Raw genomic sequence first — 22,849 nt, forward strand, 5'->3', positions numbered from 1 at the left:
TGAAGACCCTACGCACTTCTGTGTGAACACTGGTCAAACCTTTCTTCTACTTTGTCCAAACCTAACAGACCAACCTCTTCTTTACTTGGTTTGTAGATGGCAGCTCCTTCCTACATCAAGGATGCCAGCATGCTGGCTATACTATAGTGTCCCCGCCCCACCCCACATACTATTGAAGCCAATCCACTCCCCCTAGGCACTACCTCTCAAAAAGCTGAACTCATTGCCTATACTAAAGCTCTCACACTGACAGGCAGACAACAAATTAACATATATTCAAATTCTCATTATACGTTCCATATAGTACAGTCACATTCGTCTATCTGGAAAAAACTGGGTTTCCTAACAGCAAAAAACGCTCCTGTCGTAAATGACTCTCTCATCAACAAACTCCTTCAAGCTGCCAGGCTCCTGCAGAAAGTTGCCATCATTCATTGCAGGGGCCACCACACCCCAGACAATCATATATCCGTTGGAAATGCGCTAACAGATTAGGTAGCGAAAGAAATAGTCCTGCAACCCGTGCAAGGCCAGTTTCTGTCCCTGTCCTTGTTCTCTCCTCTTTACACCTCAGAAGAAAAGGAGAACCTCTGAGCCCAAAACCTTCAAAAGCAAGGACCATGGTATGTCAAGGAAAGGTGCTTCGTTCTTCCTCACTCTCAAAACCTTCCTCACCTGCAAGAGCCTCCACAACTCTTTCCATGTCGGTTACAAACCTCTCTTGCAACTTCTCCATCCTGTTCTCACTTGTCCCCACGTTTTCAGCCATTTCTGAGAAATTACCCAGTCCTGCTCTATCTGCCACTCAGTGTCACCCCAAGACTCCCTCCAGTCACCACCTTTTCCTACTCATCAAGCCTGGAGCCAGGTACCAAGGCAAGATTGGTGAGTAAACCTCACTCACAGGCCATCCAATAAATGGCTCTGCTATCTTCTAGTCTTTGTCTATACTTTCTCTGGGTAAGTAAAAACATTCCCAACAACTTCAGAAGGTGCAAATGTTGTCACACAAACTCTCATCATGCATATAATTCCCCATTTTGGACTCCCAACATCCATCCAGCTGAATAACAGGCCCGCCTTCATCAGCCAAATTACCCAAGTATCTCTACATCCTTCAATATGAAGTAGGTTCTCCACACACCCTACCGGTCTCAATCTTCAGGCAAAGTTGAAAAAATTAACTCTGTCCTTAAAGCCCAACTCACCAAGCTGGCTGTAAAAACCCACCAGCCATGGACAAAACAATCTCCCTTTTGCCCTCATGAGACTCCGCACAACACCAAAAGCACCCTCTTTTTATCGTCCCTTTAAAATCGTGTATGGCGGAACTTTTATCTTAAGGCCTCCACCCTTACCAAACTCTAAGCCACTCAGAAATTACCTCTCCTCCTTAATCCAGACACAGTCTTTCACGCGTGAAGCAGCAAATGAGGCCATGCCTCTCCCTGTTGACACCTCCTTGTCCTCTCAACATAACTGTCTTGCAGGCACAGACTTGTTTCCAGACAATCCAGATGATGCTCCTACTACAACGACACAGTGGATACAAACCCGTCTCTCAACAATACCCCAAAAATTAAGGTTTTCTTTTTCCAAGGTGCCCACACCACCCCCTATATCACGCCTGAAGTAGTTATTGAGAAAGTTGCCCCTTTTCCCTTTGATCTATAACCAAATAGACAGGAATGTAAGATTCTCCCTGGGGCCTGAAAGCTTAAGGAGATGAATAACTCCTCCCTTCTCAGGCCCAGTACTAAGGCACAAGGCTACTTAAGTCAGTAGCATGCGCCGGCAAGACAGCAGAAACAGGAAAAGAGCCGGCAGAAAGACAGCTACCCTGAACTGAAGACACATGCCCCTTAAGACTGAGAAAGAGGCCATCCAGGTACAATGTAGCAGTTATGTCTGACTAGAACACTTCCTGTTTACAGGAGACTATAAAACTTTTGTCCTGTCCTCACTTGGTGCTGACACCATTTTAGGCCTCAGCCTTCCTGCACCCAGGCACTCATTAAAACAGCATGTTGCTCCACACCACCTCGTGTTGTCTGTTGGCGTGCTCTGGGGGTTCAAACCGACACAGAAACCTTACAACTATCATTAATTGAGTTGATTACCCCAAATTCATATGTTAAAGCCCTAAACTCCAATGTGAGTATATTTGGGGATAGGCCTATAAATTAGTAATTAAGGTTAAGTGCAGTCATAAGGGTGAGGCCTTGATATGGTAGAACTGGTATCTTTAGGTGTCCTTATGAGACGTGTGAGAGACAACAGAGAACTCTCCTCCAGTACACAAAAGAAAGGCCATGTGAGGACATAGTGAGAAGGCAGCCAAGAGGGGAAGTCAAGAGGAGAAACCTCACCAGAAACCAACCCTGACAGCACTTTGCACCTTGATCATGAATTTCCAACCTCCAGTACTGGGAAAAAATAAATTTATATTGTTTAAGCCACCCAGTCTGTGGTGTTTGCTATGGCAGTCTGGAGACCCTTTCTTCTCCCTTTTCTGGAAACGAATCCTCCAGTTATCTCCCAAAATGGGATGTGGGAGTATTCACCTGGCAGCATCAAGTGGGCAAGGGGATCTGATATTCTAATTATATTTTAAACAGAATTTCAACAAATATTTTTTAAAAATTCATATTTTCATCACTACTTCTGGAGGTGTGAGGAATAAACTCTGACCTTTTTCCTGTCTTGCTCAAATTCCTAAGAGGCCTGGGGATTGAGGAACACCCTACAAACCATAAAATCTCACCAGATGGGTTTTATTTGATCCTATATAACACAGCTTACTTTCTAACCTTACTCTGGCATAACATCAAATGACAGATAAAGAAGAAAATCAAAATATTTTACCCCAAAATATGTCTCTTTGACATATTTTGAGTGGCCCTACAAAGCCTTCTGTTGTGAAGGAAAATTTGCATCTGTCAAGAATATGATGAACATCACTAAATCTTATCCTTTTCAGTCTCTTCCAATCCTGAAAGAGATGAACTGGGAGACTAGAACCCTTTACAGGTATGAATAGGAAACAATTGCCATCTATTGCCTCTAAGGGCAGCCACCTATGAGACTTTATCTACATAATAAGAACCTCGGTTTCCATCACCCTTTATCTTCCTCCAGACACTCCTTTCTATTGATTCCAGGTTTTTAGATAATAACTCTTTCAACCAACTGCCAATGAGAAAATCTTTGACTCCACCTATAACCCTATGACCTATAAACTCCTACACTACCCACCCATGCTCCTGTCCCATCCTCACCCCCAAACCTATGGTTGCCTCACATGTGTAGATTAATGTCTTTTGTCAACCCAACCACCTTGGGCACATGTTCTTAGGACCTCTTGAAACTATGCCTTGGGTCATGACCACTCGTATTTGCCTCAGAATATTTTACAGAATAATTTACTCTTCAAATATTTTACAGAATTTGACTCTTTTCATGGTCAGGTGATTAGCAGGGTAAAGATGGCTTTTTTATTTTTTTTCCATTGGGAGATTAGGATTTGGTTTACTTTTTTTTTTTTTTTTTTTTTATACCGGCAATTACCACTTGTCTATCTGGCAGCCAGCTCCCCAGATATTATTATCATCTCCTTTGTCATTCTGTTTTGTCCTTTGGGGTTTAGACTTTGTAATTTTTTTTTTCTATTCTATTCAGAATTCTTTAGTGAGATTTTAGAAAAAAGAGTAGTTACATGCATGTGTTCAGTCCTAAATCAATTGGAAAATTATATCTCTTTGGTAGTGTGATTAATTTTTTATTTCTTTGTATTTTACTTATGTAGTACATTAATTTTGGATTTCTTTTCATCTTTCTTTACTGGCAGTCCATGAGGATAAGGAAGGTGAACGTTCTTATTCGGTTTTTTTTCTTTTTATTTTTCTTTCTTTTTTTTTTTTCCTTTTTTTTTTTGATACAGGGTGTTACCCTGTCGTCCAGGCTGAAGAACGATTGGCATGATTTGGGCTCACTGCAGCCTCAACCTCCCAGGCTCAAGCTAACCTCCCACCTCAGCCTCTCAAGTATCTGGGACTACAGGTGTGTGCCACCATGCTTGGCTAATTTTTACTTTTTTTTTGTAGAGATGGGATCTCATCATGTTGGCCAGTCTGGTCTGGAACTCCTGCACTCAAGCAATCCACTCACCTCAAACTGTCAAAGTGCTGGAATTATAGGTGTGTGTCACCATGCCCAGCCCTTATTCACTTTTATGTCCTCAGAGCTCCCACAGTCATGACATATAGCAAAGAATCAATAATTACTTTTTTAAAAAACAAGATACTCTCCAGATTTTAATGATTTGCCAGTTGCCGTAGTTTTTTCTATGCATAAGTCCAGCTTTCCCCACTCCATTTCCCTTCCAGTCACGTTGATTTTCTTTCTAATTACTGGTCAAGATTCAAATGAAATGAAGCAATAAAGACATTTGTATGTTTGCTTATAAAAGAATAAGCTTTCAAAAAGGATTTGAAAACTTGAGTTTTCCCTAAGTCCTTAAAATAGTTCCAAATAGCACCACTCCAATTACCAAAATATCATTAATTTTTTTGAGTACCTTAAATTTTAAACAATGCTGAATATTTAAGCCAATTAAATAACTTTTTTCAAAATGTTAACACATTTACCATATAAAACTATCTTAAATACCACCAATAGTATATATAACTCTCTTTAAGATAGCACATTTCAGACTAAAAACAGCATCAGCTATGTCATTTTCAGTAACATGAAGCTAAAATTTAAATAGATCACCAAAGATTAAATTGAAATGAGCAAAAACATGATTGGTGCTTTACACCTTTAGCATGTCAAAATGTTCATTATATCAAATAATTAAATTATAGAAAATTCATTTCAGTTGATTTTTATGAAATGTATTCAGTTGTAAATTAATATAATGCATATGTTTTTCATAGGTGTGATAAATATTACATTTAAAGTATGACAGAAAAAATAATAACATATATTTTATTTTTATATAAATAACCTTGTTACGCTCACCGTAGCAATCTTTGAGTTAACAAATTTAAGTTAAAAGTGTACCTCCTTTTTACTATTATAGATTAAAATAGAAAATCACAATGCTCTTCAATAATATTTTGATTTTATGACCTGTGTTTATAACTAAATGATAATATCTTTACAATTCATTTGGAAAAACTTCAGTGTTTTGTACTTACCTACAATGTCCTTCATAAGGCCTACAATACTTTCATCTCCTGTAATCCAAGGACGCCTCCCCACTTCATGACCATAGGCTGCTCTGAAATTGAAAAGGGACATAAACATTTCTTAGCTTTTGTGTGCATGTGTGTGGTTATTTCAAATATCAGCTTTAGCAAATAAACATTTCTATGTGGACCTTTCTATGTGTTGGTAATTATATAAAATAAAGCTTTTTTAAAACAAAAAATATAATACTTGGGATTAATATCTTTTAACTTCTCTTTTAAAATTTATTTTCTTTTTGTTAGGAAGAGGGGGGATTGTTCATATGTTATTTTAACATTTTGCTATATTCTAGAGCCTAATTTTTTTGGTCTCAGTTATTTTGCAATTTTTAAGATTATTTGAACACACTTTTATACCTGTAGAATGTAGTATCTATACTAAAACTTACATACTATTTTGTAAGGCTAGAGACTAAAATGATTATAAATTGACATTTAAAATACACCTATAATCTGTAAATTTAATAGAAGTATATAAAATACGATTATACTCGTGATACCATTTTATAGTAAATAACAAAATTTATGAATAATCAAAGCCAACACTGCTTGGTTTGACATATTTGCTAGCAATTTCATCTGTCACATTCCAGCGCAATTTTATTATTCTAGTAAGTATCCCAGGAGGCATAGTAGAAAAATGCAAAACACATAGAGTACTTCAACTTTCAAGAAATTTCCATGAAATGAAGAAGGCAAGTACACTTGAAAAACATAGAAGAAATTAAAACAGAGGATTAAGGTGAAGTGCCTCTGAGTGCTGTTACATTGTTGTATCTTATGATGCTCTGAAAGTGGTAGTTCCATAAGCAGACAGGGAGGTCTCCAGGGATCATAACTTTAATACACTTGAGCCATCAGCCTGTTTTACAGCCTCCTGCCCTGTCACCTGTTTGTTTCCCAAGCCTGGTTTGTAATGCTGTCACCTTGTTGGTTGGAGCCAGCTTCTGACAGACCGCAGCAACTCATGGATGATCCTGAGTGAACTGTCCTTATTACTATGCTAAAGTCTCCACCCTGGGGAGAAGCTATAGCTTCATTACCATACATGCGATCTATGCACTGGCATGATTACTCACTGAATCTCCACAACTGCGACCCTTCCTCTACATGTGATGATGCATCTTCTCCCCTATCACCCCATAAAACTCCCCTGTCACTTTCCCTCTGGGAGACACTGTTCTTGTGAAGACTCTCAGTGTCCTCCTTACTTATACCAAGTAATCAAACGTCTATTGATCAAAACTTGTTCCCTCTGTTTTTTTTTTTAACTACAGAGAAATAGTTTATTTTAAATCATATTTTAGAATTAAGCAACATTTTAAAGCTTATTTCATAATAAATATTACAAAGATGGTTTCACAATTAAAAAGATAAATATTGGCCGGGCGCGGTGGCTCAAGCCTGTAATCCCAGCACTTTGGGAGGCCGAGACGGGCGGATCACAAGGTCAGGAGATGGAGACCGTCCTGGCTAACACGGTGAAACCCCGTCTCTACTAAAAATACAAAAAAAAAACCTAGCAGGGCAAGGTGGCGGCGCCTGTAGTCCCAGCTACTCGGGAGGCTGAGGCAGGAGAATGGCTTGAGCCCGGGAGGCGGAGCTTGCAGTGAGCTGAGATCTGGCCACTGCACTCCAGCCTGGGTGACAAAGCGAGACTCCATCTCAAAAAAAAAAAAAAAAAAAAGATAAATATTAAATGTTTGAGCCTGCTATATATTCCTCTGACTTTTTAAAAATTATACTTTAAGTTCTGGGATGCAATGTGCAGAACATGCAGGTTTGTTGCATAAGTATACACGTGCCATGGTGGTTTGCTGCACCCATCAACCTGTCACCTACATTAGGTATTTTAACTTCTAGTCCCCACCCCCGACAGGCCCCAGTGTGTGATGTTCCCCTCCCTGAGTCCATGTGTTCTCATTGTTCAACTCCCACTTATGAGTGAGAACATGTGGTGCTTGGTTTTCTGTTCCTGTGTTAGTTAGCTGAGAATGACGGTTTCCAGCTTCATCCATGTTCCCAGAAAGACCTTTGTTACCACGTGAATGAAGCCCATTTTTTTCTGGGTAACAGTTCTTAATTCTTTAGGAATCCAAAAGTTTGTCAGCTTGAAAGAAAGGAATGAAAATGTGCTTTTTGTATAGTACCAACCTGGGTTGAATCTGTGTCAGTAAACTGGTGCTAGTGGGCTGCTACTCCCTAAGAGGGGCGGTTAAGACCGGAGGACTACAGCACTGTTTTTCCTCCTTTGCAGATTTCCAAGGTATCAATACTCCCACCATGGGCGATTTCATACTATCAACAAAAATTCTGAGTATTTAATAACTGGCTTTTGACATCTGGTATAAGTCAGCTGCAGGTCAGTACTGGTCATGAGACCACATTTATTGAAGCTATAGGGTTTCATTTTCCACATTTGTACAAGTAAATGGGTAATGATGTGGACCTTAAAGGATTCCCATGAGAAATAAATGAGATAACATGTGAAAGAGACCGTTACATAGTACCCCGTTTCTGAGTCTTCTTTCCTAATGTAAATCTAATGCTAAAACTCCCTTCATCAGCATGTGGTACAGAACACAATTTTTAAACTAACATTTCTATTACCATATAAACTAAGATGAAGGAAGAGGACTTTCTTTGAGAATAAACATAGACTGCTAAGAACTAAGGATGGAAAAGAGGGGCAGTTGTTAGTTATTATTATTCATATTGTTATTAGACAGCCTGCAGCTTGCCTCTTTCTTGATTTTCAATATAAATGCTAAAGACAAAAATCACTATCATTAAATGGTAGTTAAAGGCAGGTACTTGGATCCTTTTTAATTTTAATCACATAGAGCTCCACGGCCTTTGCTGATAGCACAATACATCTTATTACATTTAGGTAGTAAAATTCTATGTTCTGCCTCAGAGAATTTATATCTCAGAATATTATGCCACCTACTCCTCTCTCTGGTAGACACCGTGGTAATAATCTTTAAGGATATGTTTCTTCCTGCAATGCTTTTTGCATCTCCCTCCCTTTAAAATATCACACTGTGTCTGCTGCTTCATTTTGTTAGCCCACTAGCCTGGGGTAGTGAAATGTATTTACAAAGTGTTACCCAAATAAACCCAAAGTAAAGTGGCCTGTCATTAGAAAGAGTTGATGTAGATTAAAGTGCAGTTATAAACATCAGCATTAGGGTTAAGAAAAAAATATTATATTGCTCAAACAAAACTACTTAAAATAGTTGCAGCATAGATGTAATCTTCTTTTACAAATGCTGGAAAGGAAAAGAGAGCATGGGAGAGAGTTAACTCACTGCCACAGAATAAATCATTGCTATAAGTGGGTGTTTTCTGAGACATCTACTAGGAGTATTTACTCACAAAATTAGGACTGCAGGACGGAAAATTAGGAAGTTAATAGAAACTTGGATCCTCTTTAAAGTAGGACCATGCTTTAACCATCCCACAAAATGAAAAATGGCCCTGTTTTTAGAAAATGTTCTTCCATAAGTAAATAATTATGATTTCACAGCCTGCCTTCATTATATTATATTTTTTTCCATGACCCACTTGATGATTAGCCAATAAAGACGTTGCAAGGCCAGGGACGGTGGCTCATGCCTGTAATCCCAGCATTTTGGGAGGTCAAGGTGGTTTGATTCCTTGAGCCCAAATGTTTGAGACCAGCCTGGGCAACATAGGGAGACGTCGTCTCTACAAAATTAAAGAAAAAATTAACCAGGCTTAGTGGCATGTGCCTGTAGTCACAGTTACTCAGGAGACTGAAGTGGGAGGATAGCCCAGGTCTGAGAGTTTAAGGCTGCAGTGAGCTATGATCACATCACTGCACTCCAGCCTGGACAACAGAGTGAGACTCTGACTCCAAAAAAATAATGTTAATTAGAAAAACAAAAATAAAGATGTTGTGAAAAATCTTTGTAACATGCCATTCTATGTATTTTCTTATGTTCTCTTATTCAAACACTATTGCTTTTAAAGGAAGAAATGCTTAAATTAAATGAGACTAGAGGGGTCTGAAGGAGGCATCTACATTTCTCTGGCATATTTTATCAGTGTCCTGTCAGCACACACACACTGCCATGTAGAATAAACTCAGTGGTGTATTCCTGATATTTAATTCAAAGGGACATTTTTATCTTTAAATAATCTTACCTAAACTGTCACAGTTCTTAGAAGAATCCCTGTAGAGACAAAACTATGGTAGGTTTTTACTCTTATGAAAAAGAGAGAACACCCTTGATGTAGCAGATTTGACAATGTAAATGATCCAAAATATTGTGATTCTATTTTAGGGACATTATACCCATTCCCCGCCTTAAAATATGCTCTTTAGGACTGATATATCCTTCTGTTCTAGCTGGATTGTGGCATTATGATTATTAACCAATGTTATTCTCCATTAAATAATCTAGGTCATTAGTAAATATTTAATATAAAATATTATTTCCAAATATTTATGCTTATTGACTATTCATTGCAACAGACCCATAGATTTCAGACATACTGTTGCTTCTTATTATTATAAAACCTTTTTGCTTATAATTATCAAATAAATATCACACAAAAAGTTTTATATTTCAGCATATTAGAATTGCCTAAATGTTGCCATTTTGCAAAACAAATATATTCCTCTATGTGTTATTAATCTACTTTAGAAATCCCGTAGAGTTGAAAATGAAAATGCAAAATAATGGTAATAGCATTTTAAAACTACAGAGAGGTAAACATTTCTAAGAAAATGATTTTCACAGTTTGCCTTAAGAAAGTTTAAGTTTTAGAAATAATTTGGTTCTACGATCATCTGAATGTGTCCCCTTCAAATTCTTATGTTAAAACTTGATCTGCCGATGTGACAGTATTAAGAGGTAGAGTCTTTAGGAGGTGATTCAGTCATAAGGGCAGAGCCCTCATGAATGGGATTAGGACTCTTATAAAAGGGGTAGGAGGCAGGTGTTTGCCTCTTCTGCCACATGAGGATGCAGCAAGAAGCACCATCTTGGAAGCAGAGAGCAGACCTTACCAGACACTAAATCTGCCAGCACCTTGATCTTGGACTTCCCAGTCTCCAGAACTATAAGAGTGTTCACTTCTCTTCTCTATAAATTATCCAGACTCAGGTATTTTGTATAGCAGTGGGAACAAATTAAGACAGATCCTAAAATATTTCTAGTTTTACCTCTATTCTTGGCTTTTCCTTAGTATAAGAAATCAAAGATGGTAGCCATATGAATTACAAAATCAGGCTGCATTATGACAAAAAAAATTGTTTATTCAATACTTAGCTGTAGTAGGCAGTATGTCTGCAATAGGCCATAAAACTAGAGAAGATGGAATCCATGAGCCCAATGGCATTTCCTACTTTATAGCACTTGGATGGACAGAGATTTGACATCTATATGCTTGTGCAAAATCTTGCTTTGTTAAAGCACTCTAATTTTTATGTTACTGTTAAGATTATAAATTTTTTTGAGACTAGGTCTGACTCTGTTGCCCAGGCTGGAGTGCAGTGTTACAATCTCAGCTCACTGCAACCCCCACCTTCCAGGCTCAAGCGATCCTCCCACCTCAACCTGATGAATAGCTGGGACTACAGGTATGTGCCACTACATCCAGCTAAATTTCTTTTGTATATTTTGTAGAGACAGAGTTTTACCGTGTTGCCCAAGCTGGTCTCGAACTCCTGAGATCAAGTGATCTGCCTGCCTTGGCCTCCCAAAGTCTTTGGGTAACACCCTTGAACCACCGTGCCTGGTCAAGATTATACATTTTTAACACTATCTTTTTCAACTAAGCAACTACTTTCAATGTGCATTATAGTGTTTAATAAATGTGTAATCGTCTTTGACTCAGCGATTCCCATAATCTTCCATTGGTCAAGAAGAAAAGGAGTCACTGACCTGCTTGAGTATCAGCCAAGAAGTAGAGCAGAAGTGGCATTGAGGCAGGCAAAGAGGAAGAAGTGATCAGACAAAACTTACCACAATAATTCGAGGCCCTGAATCTAGAGGCAACTGAACACATGCAGGGTTCGATTTTAGTACAAAAAAACAAAGCAACAGTCAGAACGAAAACGGAAGAGACTAACAGACCACTGAAGTGGCATGAAGACTACATGTATATATGTATGTATGTATTTAAAGACATGGTCTTGCTGTAGCCCAGGCTGGAGTGCAGTGACACAATAACAGCTTACTGCAGCCTCAACCTTCTGGGTGCAAGTGATCCTCTCACCTCAGCCTCTCACGTGGCTGGGACTACAGGCATGCACCACCACACCCAGCTAATTTTTGTATTTTTTGTAGAGTTGAGATATCACAATGTTGCCCAGGCTGATCTGGAACTCCTGGGCTCTTGTGATCCACCCGCCTCAGCTTCCAAAGTGCTGGGATTACAGACAGTAGCCACTGCTCCCATCCCTTTGTTGCTCAGGCTGGTTTTAATTCCTGGGCTAAAGTGACCCACATTGGCCTCCCACAGTGCCGGGAATACAGCCATGAGCCACCATGCCTGGTCCGACTACTTTGAACACATCTGAAAAAGGAGCAGCCACAGAAAGAAATGTTATCTAAACTTAAACACAGCCTCCTAAAAATACAGCTGCCATTGACCCATCCTCAGAGTTAGATGGACCTTAGCACCTGGAGGTACAAATTCAGCTGCCATTCATCTCCCTCTTGGGAGCTTCCAGCTAGGAAGGATACTGCCCATTAGCATCAGGATGAAAAAGCCCAATGGAAACCTTTATATTTTCCCACTGAAGCTCTAAAACTCTTCCCTTTAGTTAAGCTGGTATATAAACCCTTACCCATGGCTGTTCAGCAAACTACCCCTTGTAGAATTCTTCTATCTGAGTGTGAAATAAACTTTTCTCCTGTTAACCTGTCTGTTGTCAATTAATTGGCAGGCCCTCACTACTTTGACCTAAGTACTCAGTTTGTAGAGAAGTTGTTTCCTCCCAATAGAACTTCAGCTGGAAAAGATCAGAAGTGGGATTTTAAGCTAAATATTTGGGAGATAAAAAACAATAACGAGCAAACACTTTTGGGATCAAAAACGGTGGGTGAGGTAGGGAGAAGGGGCATGTGATCAGGCATCCCAAACACCACAGACATTTATGGGCAGGGCCATGATGTTGACAGAGTCGCTACAGCTTAAAACAAGAAGACTACATAAACTAAACAAAGCGTGGATGGAATAGATGTCCATTTGCTTAGCAGTCTTCTTTAATTCACTGTACATTGCCTGAAGCATTAAAATACACAACCTTTCTGAATCATCTGTCTAATGAAAACTCAGTGAGAAGGTTTAATTAAAATGATGAAATTTTCCATCATACAAGATGAAATGTAAAAGACAAAGCAATAGAAGGGCATGAGGTGATTTCCTGAAATACAACTTTAAAGTCTTGAAAATAATCAACCAGTTTCTTACTTAAGTGGGATGACTATAAGGATATGAATAGAATAGCAGGGCAGAATATATTTTAAATGCTTAGAGGATAAAAATTCACAGCCTTGCTGAATGAATACCCAAGAGGCAAGGACACTCTATAAGTTCAAATTCATTCAATCTAATTATCTGTCCTCTCTTACATTAGGCCAAAAATGAATATTAACCATTTTTATTAACTATGACCCCCATTCATTAAATACTAAAACCTGCTAGATCAAATGTGGTGGTATGTATTTTGCAAATTATGCATAAAAGTTATGCAGATAAAGTTATAATATGATTAATAAATTGTATAAACTTCTATCATTTTTGCATCAAGTTGTGAAATTACATTCTTAATCACTGAAATTAAGAACTTCAAAGTGTTATCTAATAGCCATAGTTGTAATCATTTGCACAGTCAGTGTAAGCTATACATTATTTATTTATTTATTTTATTGAAACAGAGTCACCCAGGCTGGAGTGCAGTGGTGCAATCTCCACTCACTGCAACCTCTGCCTCCCGGGTCCAGGCAATTCTCTTGCCTTAGTCTCCTGAGTAGCTGGGATTACAGGTGCCTGCCACCAAACCCAGCTAATTTTTATATTTTTAGTAGAGACGAGGTTTCACCATGTTGGTCAGGCTGGTCTCGAACTCCTGTGCTTAGATGATCCACCCACGTCAGCCTCCCAAAGTGCTGGGATTGCAGGCATGAGGCACCACTCCCGGCCTAGTTTTTGTATTTTTTTAGTAGAGATGGGGTTTCACCATGTTGGCTAGGGTGGTCTCAAACTCCTGACCTCAAGTGATCTGCCCACCTTGGCCTCCCACCAAGACTGGCCTACTAATCTTTAACGAATGGATATTGTTCCCAATTTGAAAACCAGTAGCATGAAGAATGAAGAAAGGTAAAGAATGTATTCTGAGTTTCTGACAGCCAAATGTTTTTCCTCTGAAATTCTATTTGGTTTGGTTTCATCTTTCTGAAATGTTTTCCTAACTGTCAAGTTTGGCTCATCTTCATATTGATTTTTCAGTTTCAAATAATCAGAAAATATTTTAAAAATATTTCTGGTTATCATAAAAATAAATGTTGATAATTTGGCCTAATCATGAAGAGATGAAGCTTCTAAACATTAACTCCTCTCTTAATTATTAAAGAAATAAACTAAAATGATTACATATGGTTTAGAGATGTCAACACAGGAGAGGAACTTAAACGTTTAAATACTGTAAAAGTTTTAGTCCTGATTCTGCCACTAACTTGTTATGTCACCTTATTCTGATCCTCAGTTATTTTCATCAATCAAATGAGACTACGGAGCAGTTAAGGTTTCTCTGTATCCATGGATTCCCTCTCTACGGATTCAACCAACTGCAGATCAAAAATACTTGGGGCAAAAATGGATGGCTGCATATATACTAAACATGTACAGACTTTTTTCTCGTCACTATTCCCTAAATAATACAGCATAACAGCTATTTACATAACATTTATACTGTATTAGGTATTATAAGTAATCTAGAGATTATTTAAAGTATATGGGACCATTGTGGATTTTGGAATGATAGGGAGGCCCTGGAACTAATTCTCCACCGACAACCAAGGGATGACTGTACTAGGATTCTATTACACATCTTTCCAAATATTAGACAACCTACTGTGATTTTGTAAATGTTTGTATGCGATGTAGAGTAGTAGCTTTTAAAATAATACTTACATTTTGGCCCACTTATCTAGTTCTTCTTCAAGATATGTTTTAACCATTTTTGGTTGAAGACCAAGAGAATTTCCCAAGAAATAGATGGCATTTTCATCTTTATTCACTAATGACAAATCAACTGAAACAGAAGAAATGTCAAAAAAAAAGCTTTTTCGGTATGGTATTGTTAAGCCAATACAAATAATTAATATAATCAACTCTAAGAAGGATAAAAAGTAATTAAAAATTACTCCTAAGGATGACATCAGGTCCTCTAAAAAATAATTAACTTTTGCATTTACATTTTAAAATATAATTTAAACCTATAGAGGCTATTATGATGATCTCTCATATTTACTGCACTCCATGGGGAAATCTAAATTAGCAACTACTTCCAATCATGAATAGCCAAAGCATCAGAAAAAAGTTAAAAACAAATGTTTTCAATTAGGAAATACATCAGCCCATCTAATTGTATAAGAAGATTACTAGAATTTAGTCAAGTACTAACACTGTACTAATTTGTGTTGTAGAAATGGCAATTTTTTTCAAAAATGCAAATAATTATTTATATAACTAAAGTAGATGTACTGGATTTATGTGTTTTTTTCATTCCATATCCATACACATGTACAGATAGTACTAACACATGTATAGGCAAAGATTGTTCTCTATATCTACTTCTTATTCATATAAATCAAACTTTGGTGATTTTTATCCTGCAGCTTACCCACTGCAAACAAACCAATCCATGTGCTTAAAACATAGTCCAGAAAGTCACAAGTTTTTAATCACAGTTGTAAACTACTGAGTTTTCTCTTATATCTTAGGGGTAAAAAGACTAAGCTTCTCGTTTATATTTCATTGGAATCATTAAGTACTATGTTGGTCTTGATTTCAGACTACTCAATTAAACCTTTAAAGACTTTTTAGAGACATACCATCTATTTCAACCTGATCCCTTTTATAGATATTGTTCTTCATTGGCATCTTTTAAGCCTGACCAATACAAGATATGCACATATTGTTTACACGTGTGCCAGAAGAGTCCTCTTGGTTAAGGTATCCATTATTTCCTGGACCTAGGATTAGATATGCCTCCCCATTTCCCTTCCTCAAGCTTATCATGTCAGCCAGGTACAGTGGCTCATGCCTGTAATCCAGGCACTTTTGGAGGCAAAATCGGGAGGATCACTTGAGCCCAGGAGCTCAAGACAAGCCTGGGCAACATAGACCCCATTTAATTTATTTTTTTAAATAAAAGGTTATCACATCAATGGTTCTTGTCACATTGGACATTACTGATAATCTCCTTATAGCTTGAGTGCAAGTTTAATGCCTTTGGGATTATATCCACAGTTTTTATGGCTCCTATGGTTTCTCTATACAACCCTTAAGAACATGAGGGCTCTAGGTTCCTACATAGTTCCCAGTCCTTCAGTGCCAGCTGCTGACTCTTGCACAACTCAATGTCATTTGGATTCTGTTGGATATCTTGTTTAGTATTTAATGCTTATGAAGTGGGAGAAAATCCCCTTTCTGAAGCATTTATTGTATATACCTTTTTTTCCCAAAGGCAAGTCAGGATTAATGTACACCAGCCAACCTTGTTCTTCAGGATTATTTTCTGTCTCCTGTACTGACAACTTTTTTTTAGCATATTGTGAGTTTAGTGCTATGCTAAAACATTTATTGTAGAAATTATGATATTATTACATTTTTCTTTAAAGTAGGTGTTGCCAATTAGAGTATACATTTTTTGCAGTTTCTTAATGGTCCTCTTGGTTTTCTCTCTCACTTCAATGGCCTTTTCACAAGGCCAAGGAGCTTACTAGAACTTTTCTTTTCAGAGTGAACTGCTTGATTAACATATGTCCTGTTAGTAGATCCCAAAATTTTGGTTAAGTCACAATGCTTCAAGACTGCAGTTCACTCTTTCTTTTATAGCCTTTGCTTCTTATTCCCTGGAAAGTCTTCCTCCATTGAATTTAGCCTGATCTTATTAGGGGGAGGAAAAGGAGGATAAGCTGTCTCAGTTTCTTCCTCTTAATCCATACTGTCCAGATCTACTCTGAGAAAACACTGAGAGGTGTCATGATCTGGGGATCCTGTGGGTTCATGTTCAGATCAGATCATTTGCTGCATTTGTTTTGTTAATACCCAGCAGGCAGGATATTTAACCAGTACCTTTGTTTTAAGCAAGGCCAGGCAAACTTTTTCTGTAAAAAGCCAGAAAATAAATATTTCAGGCTTTCCAGGCCATACGGTCTCTGCTGCAATTCTTCCTTTTTGTTATGGTTGGATAAAAAAAGCCATAGATAATTAAAAAACAAATGAGCCAGTCATCCTAAAAACTTTATTCCAAAAACAAAGCAGAGATTTTTGAGCCTTGTCTGAGGGTCACACTTCAAATTCTGGCACAGATTGGTCATGTTAAAAGAGTTCATTTGTTCCCCCATCAGACAAGTCTCCACATTCAGCAAATCCTCCTTGAGCTGGGAATACTTGCTTCATATAACAAGCCCACCCCTAGGGCTTTTAGAACTAAGGCTTCTGGGTAACTTAAACAGGAATTTATTGTCTTACAATTTTGCAGACTCTAAGTCCAAAATCAAGTGTTGGCAAAGTTGATTCCTTTCAAGCACTGTGAGGGAAGAATATGTTCTAGGCCTTTCTGCTTGGCCTATAGATGGCCATCTCTTGTGTGTATGGCATTCTTCCAGTATGCCTGTGTGTTTCCCAATTTCCCCCTTTCATAAGAACATCACAATATATTGAATTAGGACCCACTGTAATGATCTCACTTTAACTTGATTGTTTTTGTAAGGACAGCCTTAGGCACAGGTGGTTAGGCTGTCAACACATGAATTTTTAGGAAACATAATTCAACCCCTAGCACTCTGCTTAAAGGTTCGCTTGACTTCAAACTTGTTTATGAGCTCAAGAATTTCAACTTTTAAGAAGCAGGGCTTGCTCCAGTTAGTCCTTAAGTCAACAGTGTTAGAGCCATTCTTCTGGAACGCTCCTTTCTTGGAAAAGGCTACAGCATGATTACTATAAAGCTCATGGTTCTGAAAACTCACTTGATTGCTTGAGGAGCATTTTAGTGCATCAAAAATGTCCACCACCGTGACCCTTATGAGCTTACTCTTTTAGTTTATATGAAGCTTAACCTAGGAACTAGTTTCAAAATATCAATATCACTTCAGATTTAAATATTCTCCCCAGCCCTAGCTCATGCTTGACTTAAGTTCAGGAAACTGAAGTTTGGAACAAAGTAATGTGTCTATTAACAATTTATTTTCTTGTTCCTCACTGCCACTGCTTCTAAGTCCTCCAATGGAGTGGAAAAAGAAAGACAAGAAAACCTTAGTCCAGTTTTGGTGCTTTTTGGTTAGCTCTTTCCCTATAAAGTATTTTTTGTGAGTTCATTAAAATCTCCTTCCCACTGGAGACCTCCAGTCTCCAGTTTCCTGAAGTAGTTAACGCATACTTAAGCTGATGTCTCATGATCTGCTTGCTACCACCACTTCCCACTTCATACAACATATTTCTAGAATATTTATGCAAAAATTACCACAACCCAACAAGCAGACTTCTCAGGTATGACCCTTTTGCAGTATATTTTTGTTATAGGAGTTATTAGGAAATTATTTTAGGCAAATAGAGATGAAAAGGGGTCCTTGGGAAGTTTTTGTTTCTTTTAAAGCAGCTCCAGAAATATTTCTTGTCTAACAGGAAAGCCCCGGCTCTTAGCTTTAATATGCAAATGCAGGTCATTAGAAACTGGGTCCACCAAACATGGTGATTTCTGTCCTCTTCCTCTTGTCCCCACATGTGCCTGGCAACATGGCTGCCCTCACATATCTCCACAACTGGTCTCTAGAACAGTGAGAACACACACAACATTTATTGATAAAGTTCACCATCTTATATGGACACAGTTCATGTTGCCCTAAGATAATGACAATAATAACATCAAAGAGCACTGATCACAGATTACTATTACAGATGTAATAATGAAGAAGTTTGAAATATTGTGAGAATTGCCAAAATGTGCTGCAGAAACATAAAGTGAGTACATGCTCTTGGAAAAATGATGCTGATAGACTTGCTGGAATCAGAGTTGCCACTAACCTTTAATTTGTAAAAAATGCAGTATCTGTGAAGCACTCTAAAGAAAAATGCAGAGCTCCCCAGGTATGGGCACTTTTCCAATCAGGAAAACAGGTGAAGGGTTCAAGATGGCTAACTAGAAGGAGCTAGTGTATGCTGCTCTCACGGAGAGAAAACAAAGTGGTGAGTAAATGCTACATCTTCAAATAGATAATGTAAGAGGTCATGCTGGGATTCAACAAGAAAGCAGCAGGGCCCACAGAGAAGAAAGGAGCAAAACCAAGGACCTGCCCACCTGGAACCACTATAGAGCTTAGGAAGCTCCCTAAAGTCAAGAAAGGGTTGATGAGGGAGAGTTCCCAGGGGATCCAAACTTCTGCCATGGACCTTTGCAATCCTGGGCGTAGGAGAAGCCACTGACCTCAGTGGAACTCCAAATCTACACAGAGACCTGCCTGGAGTCTTTGCAGGGGCACAACTTAAGCCCATAAAGAGCTGCACAGGCCTTGGATCCCTGAGCAGCTAGGCATCAGCTGCCACAGCCGCACTAGAGGCTACTGTAATGGTGTCAAGGAGTGGCCAGACTGCCTAAGCCAACAATAAAACAGGTCAAATACGGGCAATACATAATGATAAAGGATTCAATTCAACAAGAACACTAAACTATCCTAAATATATACATAACAAACACTGGAGCATCCAGATTTATAAAATAAGTACTTCCAGACCTATGAAAAGACTTAGATGGCTAACAACGCTAGTAGGGGATTTCAACACCCCACTTACAGCATTAGACCGATCATCAAGTCAGAAAACTAACAAATTTTGGACTTCGATTCAACACTTAACCAATGGGAGCTAATAGACATCTACAAAACATTCCACCCATCAACCACAGATTATACATTCTTCTCATCTGTGAACAGAACATATTCTATGATTGGCCATATGCTTGGAGATAAAGCAAGTCTCAGTAAATTCAAAAAATTGAAATAATACCAGCCATACTTTCAGATCACAGTGGAATAAAAGTCGAAATCAATACCAAGAAGATCTCTCAGAAGTACACTATTACATAGAAATTAAGCAACTTTCTCCTGAATGACTTTGGGGTAACCAATGAAATTAAGGCAGATATAAAAAAATTCTTTGAAATAAATTAAAACAGAGATACAACCAACATGCCAAAATCTCTGAGATGCAGCAAACACAGTATTATGAGGAAAATTTATAGTGCTAAGCACCTACATCAGCAAGTTAGAAAGACCTGCAATTAACAATTTAGTAACACACCGAGAGGAACTAGAAAAGCAAGAACAAACTAACCCCAATGCTAGTGGAATAAATAACTGAAATCAAAGGAGAAAAGAATGAAATCAAGTCCTAAATATTCATAGAAATGATCAATGAAACCCAAAGCTGTGTCTTTAAAAGGATAAACAAGATCAGCAGACTAGTATTTAGATTAAAAAGAAACAAAATAAAGATGTTTCAAATATGCACAGTCAGAAACAACAAAGATGACATTACAACTAATCCTGTAGAAATACAAAAGATCCGGCCGGGTGCTGTGGCTCACGCCTGTAATCCCAGCACTTTGGGAGGCTGAGGCTGGTGAATCACGAGGTCAGTAGATCCAGACGATCCTGGCTAACGTGGTGAAACCCCGTCTTTACTAAAAATACAAAAGAATTAGCCGGGCATGGTGGCGGGCGCCTGTAGTCCCAGCTCCTTGGGAGGCTGAGGCAGGTGAATGGCGTGAACTCAGGAGGTGGAGCTTGCAATGAGCCGAGATCATGCCACTGTCCTCCAGCCTAGGTGACAGTGAGACTCCATCTAAAAAAAAAGAAAGAAAGAAAGAAAGAAAGAAAGAAAGAAAGAAAGAAAGAAAGAAAGAAAGAAAGAAAAAGAAATAACAAAAGTTCCTGGCCGGGCATGGTAGCTCATGCCTGTAATCCCAGAACTTTGGGAGGTCAAGGCGGGTGGATCACCTGAGGTCGGGAGTTTGAGACAAGCCTGACCAACATGGAGAAACTCCGTCTCTGCTAAAAATACAAAATTAGCCGGGCGTGGTGGCACATGCCTGTAATCCTAGCTACTAGGGAGGCTGAGGCAGGAGAATTGCTTGAACCTGGGAGGCGGAGGTTGCAGGGAGCCAAGATCGCGCCATTGCACTCCAGCCTGGGCAACAAGAGCGAAACTCCGTCTCAAAAAAAAAAAAAAAAAAAAAAGAAAGAAAGAAAGAAATACAAAGATCCTTAGAGACTATGAACACTTTACCCATGAAAGCTAGACAATCTGAAGGAAGTAGATAAATTCCTGGAAAGAAACAACCTCTCAAGACTAAATCAGGTAGAAACTAAGACCCTGAACATTCCAATAGAGTTTCAACTTTAATCAGTCATAAAAAACTTACCAACCAAAAAAACGCCTGCGCCAGACGGATTCACAGCCAAAATCTATCAGACTTACAAAGAAGATCTGGTACCAACACTGCTGATACTATCCCAAAAAATTAAGGAGGAGGTGACTCCTTCCCAACTCATTCTAGGAAGCCAGCATCACTAGATACCAAAATCTGCCAAAGAAATAATAATAACAACAACAACAACAACAACAACAAAATTACAGGTCAATATCTCCATAGAAACAAAAATCATCAACAAAATACTAGCAAACCAAATCCAGAGGCACATGAAAAAGTTATTTCACCACATTCAAGTAGGTTTTATGCTGGGATGCAGGGTTAATTCAACACATGTAAATACATAAATGTGATTCAGTATGTAAAGATAATTGAGAATAAAAACCATATGATCATGTCAATAGTTGCAGAAAAAGGTTTCAGTAAAATCTAATATCCCTTCATGATAAAAACCCTCAACAAACTAGGCATCAAAGAAACATATCTCAAAATAATAAGAACCATCTATGACAAACCCATAGCCAACATCATACTGAATGAATAAAAGCTGGAAGTATTCTCCTTAAGAACTGGAACAAGGCAAAGATATCTCCCACTCCTTTTCAATATAGTACTGGAAATCCTAGCCAGGGCAGTCAAGAGAAAGAAAGCAAAGGAATCTAAATAGAAAAAAAATTATCTATCTTTACTAATGATAAGATTCTATACCTAGAAAACCCTAAAGACTCCACCAAAATTCTCCTAGAACTGCTACACAACTTCAGTAAAGTTTCAGAATACAAAATCAACATTAAAAAACCTGGAGCATTTCTATATGCCAATAATGTTCAAGCTGAGAGCCAAATCAACACTACAATCCCATTTGCAACAGCCAAAAAAAAGTAAAACACTAAGAAATATATCTAACCAAGGAGGTGAAAACTCTCTACAAGGAGAACTCCAAAGTACTGCTCAAAGAAAAATTACAGATGACACAAATAGAAAAACATTTGATACTCATGGATTGGAAGAAACAGTATCATGAAACCACCATATTGCTCAAAGCAATTTATAGATTCAAAGCTATTCCTATCAAACTACCTTGTAATTTCTCACAGAAATAGAAAAATCTATTCTAAAATTCATATGTGACCAAGAAAGAGCCTGAATAGCCAAAGCAATCCTAAGCAAAAAGAACAAGGCTGATGGCATAACATTACCTGACTTCAAACTACAAGGCTACAATAACCAAAACAGTATGGTATTGGGACCAAAACATATACATAGACCAATAGAACAGGATAGAGAACCCAGAATAAAGCACACATCTGCAACAATGTAATCTTTGACAAAGTTGACAAAAACAAGCAATGGGGTAAGAACTCTTATTGAATAGGTGCTGCTGGGATAACTGGCCAGCAATAATAAGAAGAATGAACTGGACCCCTACCTCTCATCAAACACAATTATTTACTCAAGCTGTAAGACCTAAAAATTGTAAAATTCCTAGAATTTACAAACCTAGGAAATATCATCCTGGACGGTGGCTTTGACAAAGTATTTGTGACTCAGTCCTCAACAGCAATTGCAAAAACCCCCCAAACTGACAAGTGGGACCTAATTAAACTAAAGAGCTTCTGCACAGCAAAAGAAACTATCAGCAGAGTAAACAGACAACCTACAGAATGGGAGAAGATATTCACAAACTATGCTTTGCAAAGATTTAATATCCAGAATCTATAAGAAATTTAAGTAATTCAACAAGTGAGAAACAAATAACCCCATTAAAAAATGGGCAAAGAATGGAGGCAGAGGCAGACAGATCACGAGGTCAGGAGATTGAGACTATCCTGGCTAACACAGTGAAACCCCATCTCTACTAAAAATATGAAAAATTAGTCAGGTTTGTCGGCAGAGGCCTGTA

The 22,849-nt window shown here is 38.2% G+C and overlaps 1 protein-coding gene across 11 annotated transcripts in view; it reads right to left on the reverse strand.

Moving 5' to 3' along the window:
• The window catches only part of KYNU (kynureninase), a 163,449-nt gene that overhangs the window by 107,065 nt on the left and 33,535 nt on the right, over positions 1-22,849 (reverse strand). For all 11 annotated transcript variants that reach the window (XR_004441791.1, XM_033231623.1, XM_033231620.1 and 8 more), the window contains 2 exons: positions 14,424-14,544; positions 5,202-5,284 (listed from right to left, as the gene is read on the reverse strand). Coding sequence is in view for 10 of the 11 variants with exons in the window: in XM_033231623.1 (XP_033087514.1) it covers positions 5,202-5,284; positions 14,424-14,544 (204 nt within the window). In the remaining variant the exon portion in view is untranslated. The remainder of the gene's footprint in view (positions 1-5,201; positions 5,285-14,423; positions 14,545-22,849) is intronic.

Source organism: Trachypithecus francoisi, unplaced genomic scaffold, assembly GCF_009764315.1.
Source record: "Trachypithecus francoisi isolate TF-2019V2 unplaced genomic scaffold, Tfra_2.0 Lachesis_group13, whole genome shotgun sequence".
In the NCBI taxonomy this organism is placed as follows: domain Eukaryota; kingdom Metazoa; phylum Chordata; class Mammalia; order Primates; family Cercopithecidae; genus Trachypithecus; species Trachypithecus francoisi.